General features: G+C 43.9%; 1 protein-coding gene across 1 annotated transcript in view; it reads right to left on the bottom strand.

Moving 5' to 3' along the window:
- The window catches only part of LOC108785318 (phospholipase A2 inhibitor and Ly6/PLAUR domain-containing protein-like), a 42,582-nt gene that overhangs the window by 24,340 nt on the left and 2,970 nt on the right, over nt 1–15,272 (bottom strand). The window contains exons 2-3 of the mRNA XM_018554365.1: nt 2,265–2,396; nt 870–1,016 (exon numbers count right to left, since the gene is read on the bottom strand). Coding sequence (XP_018409867.1) covers nt 870–1,016; nt 2,265–2,396 — 279 coding nt within the window. The remainder of the gene's footprint in view (nt 1–869; nt 1,017–2,264; nt 2,397–15,272) is intronic.

The raw sequence follows: 15,272 nt of genomic DNA, 5'->3' as shown, positions 1-15,272 counted from the left end.
GAAGGCTAGTTGTTGCCTGGGACATTGAGAAGCATGAGAACAGTCCGGCCTGGCAGAGGAGGGGACCTGATCACTCTGCTGCAGTTTCACTTACACTTACAGGTCTCCCCTGCGCACCACGTTGCCCACCAACTGGACAGTGAAAGGAGGAGCACACTAGTAAGCACCTCTTTCTGTGCTCTCTCTCTTCCTTTCAGCATGTCCTTTGCAATGTAACACTCCTGACTTGCTCCTTGTGCTGCTTTGCCCTCCTACAGTTTATGCTCTGCTGTACAGTGGTTGCAAGAAGTCAGATATTAAAAAAAGCAACAAAAAAAAGCATAGGAATGAATAGCTGGGCTGCTATTGGCTATTTTAATTTGCAATAGCCAATAGCAAGCCAGCTATTGCACCCGCCCTCTGCTGCTGTCAGTCAGCAGAAGAAGACCTAATGGAGAACTTCAGGTCCACCTCTGCTGATTGACAGCAGCAGTGGGAGGATGCAATAGCTACTTTTCTATTGGCTACTGCAAATTGAAATAGCCAATAGCAGCCCAGCTATTCATTCCTATGCTGTTTTTTTTTTTTGTGACGGACGGCGGCCCCGTTTTCAGCAAAACAAAACACAGAGAGGGAAAGGTTTACTCTGATAGATCGAGGAGAGTAAACCTTTCCGGGAGAAAATTTTTCTCTCTCGCGTGAGGGATTTTCCCAGTTGCTTCCACTTTGTTATAATACCTGTAACAGGTGACCGCGGAGTATTTAGTAGCCAGGAAATGTCACGGAACATCTGAATAAAATGATTTGGAGGCGTGTCCCAATACTTTTGGCAATATAGTGTGTATATACAATATAGTAGATATAACTAAATCTATCTAGGGAAGACTTACAAGTGATGTTGTTGTTGTTGCAGAAGTCCCGGTCGCAGCACTTTCTTGTCACTCTCACTTTGTAGTCTTTAGAACTCAGGGTGGCTGGGTGTGTGCAGTTGTAGGCACTGGCACAAGACTTCACCAGCTCGACGCTGCTGTAAGTGTCTGCAAAAAAACCATAAACTATTAAAATGGAACTATGGGCAAAATCAAAAATGACATATAGGAGGAGTCTGTCACAGAGCATTGATACAGGGGGTTTATCTCAGTCACCCCAGTCATGTAGTATAGCCAGCGGATCAGTTATTTTTCGTATTCTTTTAAAAGAGTGACAACACAGCTTATTTGTTGGTGAAATAACACAGAAGCGTTGTCACCCTGCTCTCTTAGATAAAGATTTTTTTTTTTAAATGGCTAAACAAATTCAAGTTCAACTCCAGATAACAAGTTACAGCAATAGGTTTTTTTTTTTTGAAACATAAAAATGAAAAGCTGATTGTGGTAGCAGCAATTAATAATTTGGGGTGTCAACATACTGTTGCATTCTGCCTCATGCCTCATCTTGTGTTTAGCAATGGTAAAGGGTCAGTCCACCCAAAACTGATATTTTGTTGATAGATCTGACAGTTTTTGTTATCTCTTGAGGACAGTGGCGTAACAATAGCCACAGCGACCCAGGTGGCCGCTAAGGGGCCCAGTCACAGGGGAGCCCGGCCAGGACACCCCCCTGATGCCGTGCGGGCCGCCTGGGTCTAGAAAGTCTATGGAAGCTGCACAATCGTGTCTATGTGTCAGCAGAGGAGACTGTGTGATGTGTGATGATGTGATCACACATCACACAGTCTCCTCTGCTGACACATAGACACGATTGTGCAGCTTCCATAGACTTTCTGTTGGGTCCATGGACTTACTTTTTATATCATTATTATGCTGAATTTTGTGAGTATGTTTTTTATCTACCTTTGATCCTGATCTTAATAAATTTGTCTGCACCAGGAGACAAATTTCTCATTTTTTTTCTCATTAAGAACCCCTACTGCTTGAATAGATAGATCCGGCGCCCCACAGCTTTCTTCTGTTGGCTGAATATAAGGAACCAGAGCTGAATCAGCCCACCGGACCCAGCCTACTACTAATATATCATATTTGGATGGACTGGTCCTTTAAAATTTAAAGCTGAACTCCGCGAATAAGCAAACTTAAATCCTAAATACAAGAGCCATGTGTATTCTTCCTTGAATCTTGATGAGCTTTGCAGGCCTGTGCAGTCATCCAGTGTGAAATACCTTGCAATTAACATTTTTGTGCCCAGAGTTCAGATTTAAAGGACAGATCGGTCATGTGATGACTTTCCCCTCCCCCCGTTTTTATATTTAGACAATCCCATCCACAATTAACAAAGAAATGAATTACTTTCACCGTCAGTCATCGACGTCTCCGTGAGAGTCACCATGCAGCGGCTCTGGGCGGTCTTGCAGGTCTCGTAGTGGCCAGTACAAGTGTTTGTATTGATTGCTAAACACCTTTCGCACTCCAGGGCGAAGCCTGCGGGGGACACAGAACAGCATCCATCACACATCTTTATCAGCAACAAGGTTCATTTCATGTCGTGACGTGACAGATGCAATGTAGACTTCATACAGATATGGAACAAATGCAGGCAAAACATAAAAATCACAAATAAAAGTGTCTCATTAGAAAAAACTATTTATCTGCATTTCCTGTTTCATCTTGGATGCAGTTTATGAAGAAAGAAAGAGCTTGTGAAGCTGCCACAGGTTGCCCGAAGAGGCTCCAAGGCCGCCATCCTAATTCTGGCCTCACCTATGCAAGGAGCCACCAAGCCTTGGTAGAGTTGGTATCCACCTTTTTTTAATATGGGGGTGACCTTGCACCATTTTATGTTGATGGGTGGTGTGCCATGGCACCGTCACCTATGTGCTGACACAGTATGCTCATTTGCAGGGCCGTTTCTTTAATAAGGCAGCCTGAGGCATGGTGAGGGGGCAGCAGGCAGAGCGGCATGCCATCCTGTTTCCGGCCCGAGAGTCCAAGGTTGCTAAGAGGCGCGGGGGAAAGGGGGGGGGGTTGTAAGTGTCGACACATGTCTCCCCTTCAAGCTGTTAGCAACCTGTGAAGCTGTGGCCGGAGTCCTGCCCAGCTCCAGTGAAGTCATTGGTTGCCAGGAGCTGGGCGGGGCGCTGGTCAGAGCATCCCAGGTTGCTAAGAGCTGGACTGGGATATGTGTAAGGTCCATTCACATCTGCCCATCAAGCTCCTAGCAACCTGTGAAGCTGTGGCCGGAGTGATGCCCAGCTCAAGTGAAGTCACTGGTTGCCAGGAGCTGGGCGGGCAGCCGGCCATAGCATCCCAGGATGCTAGGAGCTTGCTTGATGGGGAAATGTGTATGGACCTTACACATATCCCAGTCAAGCTCTTAGCAAGCTGGTACACTCTGGCCAGTGTCCCACCCAGCTCATAGCAACCCGTGATGTCACTGGTTGCCAGGAGCTGGACAGGACGCCGGCCAGAGTGTCCCAGGTTGCTAAGAGCCGGGGAAGATTCAACGTCATCAGAGAGTGGCGTCACCCTCATATCTGGCAGCTCTGTCTCCTCCTCCAATTCCTGTTGCTCTGATTGCATGCAACACCACCCACACCACCCCCTTTCCCCAACACAGGTGGCAAACAGGCTATAGGGACACCACTGCTACCTTATTAAAATAGCAGAAGGAAAAACAGCATGTTGCCCCTCTCAGAAGCTCACCCGTCATACAATCAGCCAAACAACTAATGGAACAGCTGATACACATTTCTGTGAACTATGAACTTTACCACGTGTAAAGATTTGTAATTCTGTTCAATTAGTCTTGTAGTTCATGTGCCCCTGTCAGCGAAGTTCCTGACCTCCAGTTCAGTTAATCAGTACAGTTTTGGTCAAGAATTCATTGTTACATAGTTACAAAGTTGTTGAGGTTGAGAAAAGACAGGGGTCCATTGAGTTCAACCTATAGAGTGTGTGTGTGTGTGTGTTTGTGTATGAGTCACTATGAGTACCAAGAGTACCTGTACCACTGTATATCGTGCTGCCAGACGAAAGCATCTATAAGGTTCGTGAATGAGTCAGTACTCTTAGCTGAGATCACTTCCTGGAGAAGGGAGTTTTCACAAATGTACATCTCTTACACTAAATAATCTCCTTCTCAGTTTAACATCCAAACCTTTTGGTTTGGTTGGGGACCAATTTTAGGTGGTGGCCTCTCGTCTTCTTAAATGAATGAACAGTAAACAGTTTATGACTGATTCTACCGTCACCATTAAACTAATTGTACGTTGCTATCATGTCCCCGCCTAATCACCTCTTTTCCAGACTGAACAAGTTGAATATTTGCAGTTTTGCCTCGTAGCTTTGGCCATCCAACCCCTTTATTAGTTTTGTTGCCCTTCTCTGGACTCGCTCCAGCTCACAGACATCCTTTCGGTGGATTGGTGACCAAAATTGAACAGCATACTATAGAGGAGGCACTCTACACCCAACGAAAGACCACTTATCGAAACTTGTTTCTAATTCCTGTAGCCAGTTTTCTATCCATGCACACACCATTTCATCATTTCATTCTTAGTCTTCTGATTTGACAAAGAAGGAGGACGAGGCCTGTAGTAACCGCTGATTACCAGGATAGAATGTACTTGCTGCTTTTGGCCTTCAAGTATATAGGGATGCACAGATACTTTTCGAGTACCAGTGCAGATACTTGGCATTTTCATGAGAACTCCCAGGGTTGCAGCGCTTGCAGCTGGGACCTGGCTCTGGCGCTCCACCACTGTCCTGAAATCATTAGTCTGTATTGTTTTAGAAAAGCTGTCACATGACAATAAACAAAAATGTATCAGTACTTGTACTTGTAAGTACTGTACTCGGCAAGTACCAGTACTCGTACTCGCAAAACTGGTATCGGTGCATCCCTTTATTTAGATTTATAAAAACAAAATCGTACATTAAAACAGAGATGCACAAATCCCAGGAGCTCCCTGTGCTCCTTACACATGACAGCTGCCTCCTAACTTTTGAATTTTTCTCTAGTCTAGTCTTGGAGCTAAAATGTATCGGTACATGTACTTGTACCGAGTACAGTACTTGGTATCTGTGCAACCCTAATTCTAATACATCATGAACCTCTCATGTATTTTGGTAAGACATATTTTTCATAAATTTGCCATTTTCAGTTCTTGGTGAAACCTTAATGGGTGAGTTTTTTTACAATTACATTTTAAATTGCTAACAAGTAGACAGAGTATTCCACACCCTATATATAATTCTTGGATGAGGCCCATGGTTGACTTAGGTCACGTAAGGATATCTTTAAAGTTTCTGTTTTCTTTCATTTTCATTACAAAATAAATATGCTTAATCCTGTTAATCTGGATGTGATCAGCTTGTAGCTTCTTCAAACACTATATAAAATACTGTATACAAAACAAGAACCTTGAGGAAACAATGGCAGCCGGTGCACAGAGGATGAGTGGAAATCCTATGGTGTTATGTTTCAGGTAAGACAAAGACAGTAGATACCATTTGTAGCTAAACACAATGTTCTTTTAAACAGGTGATGACATCCGATACTTCTCTGTTATTTGTTGGATCCAGATGGAGCTTGTTGAAAGTGGCGGTTCAATGCATCTGGTGAGGCGCAGCTTGACTACACAGTATCTGTTTTAGAAGCCAAAGTAGACCTTTACCATTCTACATGAGGCCTGCCATGTCGCAACTAAGGATAAGCTTTGGGTTCAGGTCAACCTTGAGTTTAACCTCAACCCAAGCTGTACACGATTTGTCAAATGGAAAAACAGCTTGGCCAGTTTGCCCACTTGCTGAACCCCTGTCTGTTTCCTACCAGACAGTGACTCTAACAACATCATGGGTTGACAGGTAGCTGCGCCACGCAGCATCTTTGATCGCTAAGGTGCAACCGGGTGCACCATAACAGCCTATGACACCATAGGAGCACCAGCGTCTTGGCACCTAATGACAATGTGCAGGTCACACAGTGTCAACGGTTGTTAAGAGGCTGGTGGTCCCATAATGTCATAGGTTATTATGGTGCATCTGCATGCATCTTAGCTATCAAAGATGCTGTGTGCCTCAACTACAGTCAACTGATGATGCTGTGAGGGTCACTGTCTGCTAGGTGGAACCAGTGTCATTGGTTGCTGAGAGGCTGGTGTCACCAAAGCATCATTGGTTGTTATGGTGCACCAACCCACATTGTAGCAACCAATGACGCTGCATGACTGAATCCCTAGTGTCATGGCAACCAGTGATACTGTGTGGGTTGCACCGTGTCATTGGTTGCTTGGACACAGACGGCCCTGGATTCAGTTTGCTTAGACCTTCAGCAAATCTGAATTTTTGGCTTGGTTTGGCGAATGACCAAGCTAACTGAACCCAGGCCAGTTCGATCATCCTTAATCACAATGTACAATATCATAAAATCTGTATCTTTTCTCAGTCCAGTGACTGTGCCTAGGCTGATATGATGTTACCAGTCTGCTGCAGGCAGGAGGAAGCATTTTCTTTGTCTCCTATGCTGGAATCAGAACTCAGGCAGACCGTGATTGGCTGGCTTTGCCTTGAATTTACCCTTTGACAATGCCCACCTGACCTCTCCTACCTCTCCAGTGTCAGTATATCAAAGGAGCCAACAGGTGTTGAATGGTGTTAGGTCCTATTTAACTATACCGTTTTATTACTCTGTCCAGCTGGCAGGAATCTTCAAGGTTAGAACAGCAAGAGCCCATTCATACCAGATCCTTTGCGCTGCGATCAGTAGCAATATGTTTTCCAACGGAAGGGCACCAAAAAATGAATGGGGCTAGTTCACACCACTCCGTTGCGCTGCATTACATTGTGTTACGTTGGGTTGAGCTGAAAAAATGTGGAATAGGCACTACTTTTGTCAGTGCAACTTAACACAATGGATCCAGTTTGAACTAGCCCCATTCAAAACCCATTCATTTTTCCGTACCCTTCCATTAGCATCCATTACAAAACGTATTGGAAGGAAATCAGAAGTTACAATTGCAAGTCAATGGACCCTCCGTTGACTTGAGATTTCCTTCTGATTTTGGTGTAAATGGACCCTACGATTGGTGAATGTTTTTCTGCTCGGTAGCAGAAAAGCACATATCTTACTGAATATGACATTAGGCTCAATTCACAAAGCTTTAAAGAGACCGTGTAAAATATTGCAGGTAAAAACACAGACCGATCAAGTATTTTAATTACTTGCAGTGTTTTGCCATTGAATAAATAAATGGTTTATTCACTCGCAATCTGCCTTTTGAACTTGCTAGAAATTTTGACTAATTAATTCCCTAGCACAGCCCCCTCCCTCCTTGAACGTATTAGCCCCCCCCCCTCTCCTGGGAGTGTCTAATAAGTCTCTGTGCTAACCAAGCTCCTCTGCCTTTACCTCCCACATAACCTTTTATGTAGCTGCTGGTGTAAGGAAATGGGATAGGGAAGGGGAAAGTTCCAAAGAAAAGTCCAATGTGAAAAGTGCACTTCGGGTGTGGTTGTGTATTGAGGCTGGTGTGCAGCTCCTGATAGCATCAGACCGGGGTGTCTTGTATGTATACTGGAAAACAAAAAGGAAGAACCGGAGCACCGCAACCTAGCACAATAAGGCTGGTTTGAATGGGATGAAAGAAGAACATCTAATGTTTGCACTCACTCTGCACCAACTAACGATATCACACCATTTGCTGTTCTTGTCATCCCTTCTGTGGTTACCTATTCCTTACCCCCCCTTCGTGGACAAGCACAGTCCCTCCAACCACTAGATTTTCATCAGCTTCATCTCAAACATGCCACGCCACCACACATGGATTAATATCGCTGAACCTTCATTAAATCCTTTACATGTGAGTGCAAACATTACATGCTCTTTTTTCATCCCATCCAAACCGGCCTTATTGCGCTAGGTTGTGGTGCTCCAGTTCTTCCTTTTTGTTTTCTGGGGTAGGGAAGGGAAATGCTGTAGAGTATCACTTGAATATGCTGGGGGTGCATTCAAGATGGTGGTGCCCAGGAGCAGTCTCAGGGCTTTTGGATGTCTACACAAAGACAGCTTTTACAGGTTTATAGGAAGGTCTCTTTAACACAAGGATAAGGATCGTTATTTTGGCCATGTGACTGTCATTGTCTCATAGGATTCTGCTAAAAATAACGTTTTAGAACAATAAGGATCCTTAAGCTGATATTTTAGCTTTGTGAAGTTGTGAGACTTGAAATTGGCACTGTTTAAAGAAAATGTGTGTAGGATGACTTAAGCATGACTACCCCAACTACAGAGAGATTTTTCGAAGTATTTTGCTTCATCTGTGCCACCGCCACGTGCGGCACACCCCTTGGGGACTTGTAAATGCATAGCCTCTGGATGCTGTTACAGACAGCTGGGAAATTAATTTCAGATGTTTCTTCAGGTTACAGGAAAGTCTCTGTGATGCCGGCACCATCATCATGGAAAGAACAAACGCTGTGTAGCTACAGGGATTTGGTCACGTAGAACTTATATGCATTTACAAAGTCATCTTGATGTAGTATTTTCATTTACAACTGAGAAAAATAGCTACCTCTCTTCTACTAACTGGTTAGGTTGTCCACCAGTCATTAAATCCAACAGGGCAGGGGTAGGCTAACTACGGCCGCCCACTTATGGTGCAATTAAAAATCCCATTAGGCATTTCAAGACTCTAACAGCCACAGGTATGACTCCTAGAGGAACTTTCGCCACAGCTGGAGGGCCAGAGTTTGCCTACCCCTGCACCAGGGAATGGTTCACAGTGGCCCCCAAAGCATCCAGGCCCTCAGAAGGTCACTATGGCTTGAAATGAGATGTTACATCCACAGCTTCCAATCTACTGGTGGTTTGAAATTGTGGCATCTGGACTGTTCATTAGGGTGTTCACTTTGCAAGGGAATCTTACCCTTAATAGTGATGCGCCGAACAGGCCCGAGTTCGGTTCGAATTCAAGCTTTAGAACATCCAAAAAGTTCAATTTCGAACTCAACGCAAGTCAATGGGGATAGAACTTTCAAACATGATTGTCCCCTTTAAGAGGGCTTATATGCAAGTTATTGGCCATAAAAGGTGTATGGGGGTATTGCCATGGGGGACATGTATGAGGATCCGGGTACTGCCCTCGGGGACATGTATGGGGATCCGGGTTCTGCACTAGGGGACAGGAATCAATAAATAAAAAAAACTTTTCAAAAATACAGTTTATAAAGGAGATAAAGGAGCAGTGTTTTTAACATCACTTAAAGGGTAACAATAAAAATTAAAAAATCCTTTAAATTTCGTACCCATGGGGGCCCTTAACCTGCCGGTTAAGAGGTGGATCTGTAGGATGTATAGAACCTGCTGCAGCAAAACTGACATTTCTAAAGAAAAAAAAAATGTTTTTTTCTATTCCTAAAGCGTGCAGTTCCCCCTCCCAAACAATACCCAGACCCTTTAGGTCTTCTAGGAATGTTAGGAAGGACCACATTTTTTTTTAAAGCGTGGGGTTCCCCCCCAAAAGTCATACCAGACCCTTAAGGTCTGGTAGGAATTTTAGGAGGGAACCTATGTAAACAGCATACTGATTGTATTACTTGTGTAATTATGCCTTTTGAGCTGTAGATGGTGCTCTAGTGCAATGTTAGTCTCTATGCTTGTGTATGTTTATCTATGATATATAAAGGAAGTTCTCTGTATGCTTTATAAAGCTGTATTCCGATGTAATGTTCTCCTAAGCAAGTAAAACCTAATTCAGCATTTCTCAAGATCTCAGTGCTTCATCTAAACACATAACCAACAAATTGAACATACCTTGCAAAAGGAAGGGCATATTGCATGTATTGGGGCTGATCAGAGGTCTGAAGTGCATGCATTGGGGCTGAAAAGATTGACTCTCCCACTTTGTCCACCAGTGCTGAAAGTGACGGAGAAAGTCACGTCACCAGAAACGCAATGGCAACCAATTGTATTTCCTCCTCTCAGCAGTCCACATATGGGGACACTGAGGCCTAAAGTGCATGCATTTTGGCTAATCAGAGATCTGAAGTGCATGCATTGGGGCTGATCAGAGATCTGAAGTGCATGCATTGGGGCTGAGAGGGATTGACTCTCTCACTTTGTCCACCGGTGCTGAAAGCAATGGAGAAAGTGATGTCGCCATAAACACAATGGCAACCGGTTGCATTTCCTCCTCTCAGCAGTCCTCATATGGGTACACTGATGCCTTTGCATCATGTTGTGTTAAGTGAGAGGGTCCAATCAGCACCTAGTCATTACCCGCCCACAGGCAATTTCTTACCTTAGTGGGTGGGTCCAATAGGCGGAGCGCCAGGTTCTGACCCGCCCACAGGCATTGATTCCCCATGTCACCCTCCACAGATCTGCTCTCCAAATCCCACTACATTCCCAAGGAATTGTGGGAGATGTAGTTCACAGGGGTACTGGGGAAAAAAACTGGGTGTGGCGTGTGGCATTCTCTCTGTGTATAGGTGATGGCACGAGGAATAAAAAATAAGATTGCATTAAAATGTACATATTCATTTTTTGGGGGTCCTTCCATTAGCATCCATTACAAAACGTATTGGAAGGAAATCAGAAGTTACAATTGCAAGTCAATGGACCCTCCGTTGACTTGAGATTTCCTTCTGATTTTGGTGTAAATGGACCCTACGATTGGTGAATGTTTTTCTGCTCGGTAGCAGAAAAGCACATATCTTACTGAATATGACATTAGGCTCAATTCACAAAGCTTTAAAGAGACCGTGTAAAATATTGCAGGTAAAAACACAGACCGATCAAGTATTTTAATTACTTGCAGTGTTTTGCCATTGAATAAATAAATGGTTTATTCACTCGCAATCTGCCTTTTGAACTTGCTAGAAATTTTGACTAATTAATTCCCTAGCACAGCCCCCTCCCTCCTTGAACGTATTAGCCCCCCCCCCTCTCCTGGGAGTGTCTAATAAGTCTCTGTGCTAACCAAGCTCCTCTGCCTTTACCTCCCACATAACCTTTTATGTAGCTGCTGGTGTAAGGAAATGGGATAGGGAAGGGGAAAGTTCCAAAGAAAAGTCCAATGTGAAAAGTGCACTTCGGGTGTGGTTGTGTATTGAGGCTGGTGTGCAGCTCCTGATAGCATCAGACCGGGGTGTCTTGTATGTATACTGGAAAACAAAAAGGAAGAACCGGAGCACCGCAACCTAGCACAATAAGGCTGGTTTGAATGGGATGAAAGAAGAACATCTAATGTTTGCACTCACTCTGCACCAACTAACGATATCACACCATTTGCTGTTCTTGTCATCCCTTCTGTGGTTACCTATTCCTTACCCCCCCTTCGTGGACAAGCACAGTCCCTCCAACCACTAGATTTTCATCAGCTTCATCTCAAACATGCCACGCCACCACACATGGATTAATATCGCTGAACCTTCATTAAATCCTTTACATGTGAGTGCAAACATTACATGCTCTTTTTTCATCCCATCCAAACCGGCCTTATTGCGCTAGGTTGTGGTGCTCCAGTTCTTCCTTTTTGTTTTCTGGGGTAGGGAAGGGAAATGCTGTAGAGTATCACTTGAATATGCTGGGGGTGCATTCAAGATGGTGGTGCCCAGGAGCAGTCTCAGGGCTTTTGGATGTCTACACAAAGACAGCTTTTACAGGTTTATAGGAAGGTCTCTTTAACACAAGGATAAGGATCGTTATTTTGGCCATGTGACTGTCATTGTCTCATAGGATTCTGCTAAAAATAACGTTTTAGAACAATAAGGATCCTTAAGCTGATATTTTAGCTTTGTGAAGTTGTGAGACTTGAAATTGGCACTGTTTAAAGAAAATGTGTGTAGGATGACTTAAGCATGACTACCCCAACTACAGAGAGATTTTTCGAAGTATTTTGCTTCATCTGTGCCACCGCCACGTGCGGCACACCCCTTGGGGACTTGTAAATGCATAGCCTCTGGATGCTGTTACAGACAGCTGGGAAATTAATTTCAGATGTTTCTTCAGGTTACAGGAAAGTCTCTGTGATGCCGGCACCATCATCATGGAAAGAACAAACGCTGTGTAGCTACAGGGATTTGGTCACGTAGAACTTATATGCATTTACAAAGTCATCTTGATGTAGTATTTTCATTTACAACTGAGAAAAATAGCTACCTCTCTTCTACTAACTGGTTAGGTTGTCCACCAGTCATTAAATCCAACAGGGCAGGGGTAGGCTAACTACGGCCGCCCACTTATGGTGCAATTAAAAATCCCATTAGGCATTTCAAGACTCTAACAGCCACAGGTATGACTCCTAGAGGAACTTTCGCCACAGCTGGAGGGCCAGAGTTTGCCTACCCCTGCACCAGGGAATGGTTCACAGTGGCCCCCAAAGCATCCAGGCCCTCAGAAGGTCACTATGGCTTGAAATGAGATGTTACATCCACAGCTTCCAATCTACTGGTGGTTTGAAATTGTGGCATCTGGACTGTTCATTAGGGTGTTCACTTTGCAAGGGAATCTTACCCTTAATAGTGATGCGCCGAACAGGCCCGAGTTCGGTTCGAATTCAAGCTTTAGAACATCCAAAAAGTTCAATTTCGAACTCAACGCAAGTCAATGGGGATAGAACTTTCAAACATGATTGTCCCCTTTAAGAGGGCTTATATGCAAGTTATTGGCCATAAAAGGTGTATGGGGGTATTGCCATGGGGGACATGTATGAGGATCCGGGTACTGCCCTCGGGGACATGTATGGGGATCCGGGTTCTGCACTAGGGGACAGGAATCAATAAATAAAAAAAACTTTTCAAAAATACAGTTTATAAAGGAGATAAAGGAGCAGTGTTTTTAACATCACTTAAAGGGTAACAATAAAAATTAAAAAATCCTTTAAATTTCGTACCCATGGGGGCCCTTAACCTGCCGGTTAAGAGGTGGATCTGTAGGATGTATAGAACCTGCTGCAGCAAAACTGACATTTCTAAAGAAAAAAAAAATGTTTTTTTCTATTCCTAAAGCGTGCAGTTCCCCCTCCCAAACAATACCCAGACCCTTTAGGTCTTCTAGGAATGTTAGGAAGGACCACATTTTTTTTTAAAGCGTGGGGTTCCCCCCCAAAAGTCATACCAGACCCTTAAGGTCTGGTAGGAATTTTAGGAGGGAACCTATGTAAACAGCATACTGATTGTATTACTTGTGTAATTATGCCTTTTGAGCTGTAGATGGTGCTCTAGTGCAATGTTAGTCTCTATGCTTGTGTATGTTTATCTATGATATATAAAGGAAGTTCTCTGTATGCTTTATAAAGCTGTATTCCGATGTAATGTTCTCCTAAGCAAGTAAAACCTAATTCAGCATTTCTCAAGATCTCAGTGCTTCATCTAAACACATAACCAACAAATTGAACATACCTTGCAAAAGGAAGGGCATATTGCATGTATTGGGGCTGATCAGAGGTCTGAAGTGCATGCATTGGGGCTGAAAAGATTGACTCTCCCACTTTGTCCACCAGTGCTGAAAGTGACGGAGAAAGTCACGTCACCAGAAACGCAATGGCAACCAATTGTATTTCCTCCTCTCAGCAGTCCACATATGGGGACACTGAGGCCTAAAGTGCATGCATTTTGGCTAATCAGAGATCTGAAGTGCATGCATTGGGGCTGATCAGAGATCTGAAGTGCATGCATTGGGGCTGAGAGGGATTGACTCTCTCACTTTGTCCACCGGTGCTGAAAGCAATGGAGAAAGTGATGTCGCCATAAACACAATGGCAACCGGTTGCATTTCCTCCTCTCAGCAGTCCTCATATGGGTACACTGATGCCTTTGCATCATGTTGTGTTAAGTGAGAGGGTCCAATCAGCACCTAGTCATTACCCGCCCACAGGCAATTTCTTACCTTAGTGGGTGGGTCCAAGAGGCGGAGGGCCAGGTTCTGACCCGCCCACAGGCATTGATTCCCCATGTCACCCTCCACAGATCTGCTCTCCAAATCCCACTACATTCCCAAGGAATTGTGGGAGATGTAGTTCACAGGGGTACTTGTTAAAATAAAAATACTTTTTTTCTTTTTTGCGGGGGGGGGGGCATTTAGTAGGGAGGGGTAAAATTATGTGCCATGTGTTATTGCTGTCTGTCACATTAGGAGTATTGATCACAAATAGGGACAGTATAGCGCTAACATTTGACTTACGAATAAACATTGGAAGGCACATAGTGTAATCATTTTCTAGAACGTTGACATTAGGCACGTGTCTGTTTATATAGTATTGTATCTCTTGTGTAGAACCGCCACAACAGTTTATATAATCTGTAATATACATATGTAATTACAGACTTCCATCTGGCTGCCTCCCAACTTGCTGCCCAATAAGGTTCCTCGGAAGGCTGAACCACATACCAAGGATGAAAATATCTCAGGAATACAATTCAGAACCAAGTCAACAAGTGTTTCTGAGGACCCGCAAATCACAAGGAAATGATTCTTTATGAAGAGCAGTTATGGGAAATATGAAGACATGGAAAGGTGACTTTATTTTATTAGAACCAAGGGTAAAGAGACCCTGTCATTACACCATTCAGCTCAAGATTATAAGATTACATGTGCATGTAACTAATTGAATGTATACTGTTTACTTGTAAAAGCCTCCCTTGCTTAGACATCCAACAGTCTACTCCTAAGGCTGCCATCTTGGGTGACATGTCAGCAGCCCCAATTGGCTCACTTAAGTTATACTCTATGGCAGGGGTAGGCAAACTCCAGCACTCCAGCTGTGATGCAACTACAAATCCCATTAGGCAACTACAAATTCCATTAATGATTGTCTGTGCTGGCCCAGCTTATCTGCCTTTCCCCTCACCTTCCTACATTTCCTTTTTTTTTGGAGCTTTTGCGATAGAAACTACGGGAAATACCATATAGCAGGGGTAGGCAAACTCAGGCCCTCCAGCTGTGATGCATCTACAAATCCTATTAGGCATAGCGAGACTCTGACTGCCACAGGCATGGCATGACCCAATTGGTAATTGCCTCCGGGAGCCATGACTGTGGCTGTCAGACTCTTGCTATGCCTAACAGGATTAGCACCACAGTTGGAGGGCCTGAGTTGGCTTACCCTTGCTATATGGTATTCCCCTTTGTTCCTCCCCTGGCAGCTACCAAAAAAAGTCATGTAGAAAGGTAAGGGGAAGTAGAAAGGAGTTGGGCTAGCACAGACAATAATTAGACACTCCCTGAAGAGGGGAGGGCTATGACATGTGAGGGAGGGGACTGTTTTAAGGAATTGACTCTTCTTAAAGTAGTCCAATTTTCTAGTGAATTCAAAGGCACATTGCAAGGAAATATATTATTACATATATTATTATATA

The sequence above is a fragment of the Nanorana parkeri genome, unplaced genomic scaffold, assembly GCF_000935625.1.
Source record: "Nanorana parkeri isolate BGI_ZX_2015 unplaced genomic scaffold, ASM93562v1 scaffold155, whole genome shotgun sequence".
NCBI lineage: Eukaryota > Metazoa > Chordata > Amphibia > Anura > Dicroglossidae > Nanorana > Nanorana parkeri.
This window is presented reverse-complemented; position numbering and strand designations above follow the sequence as displayed.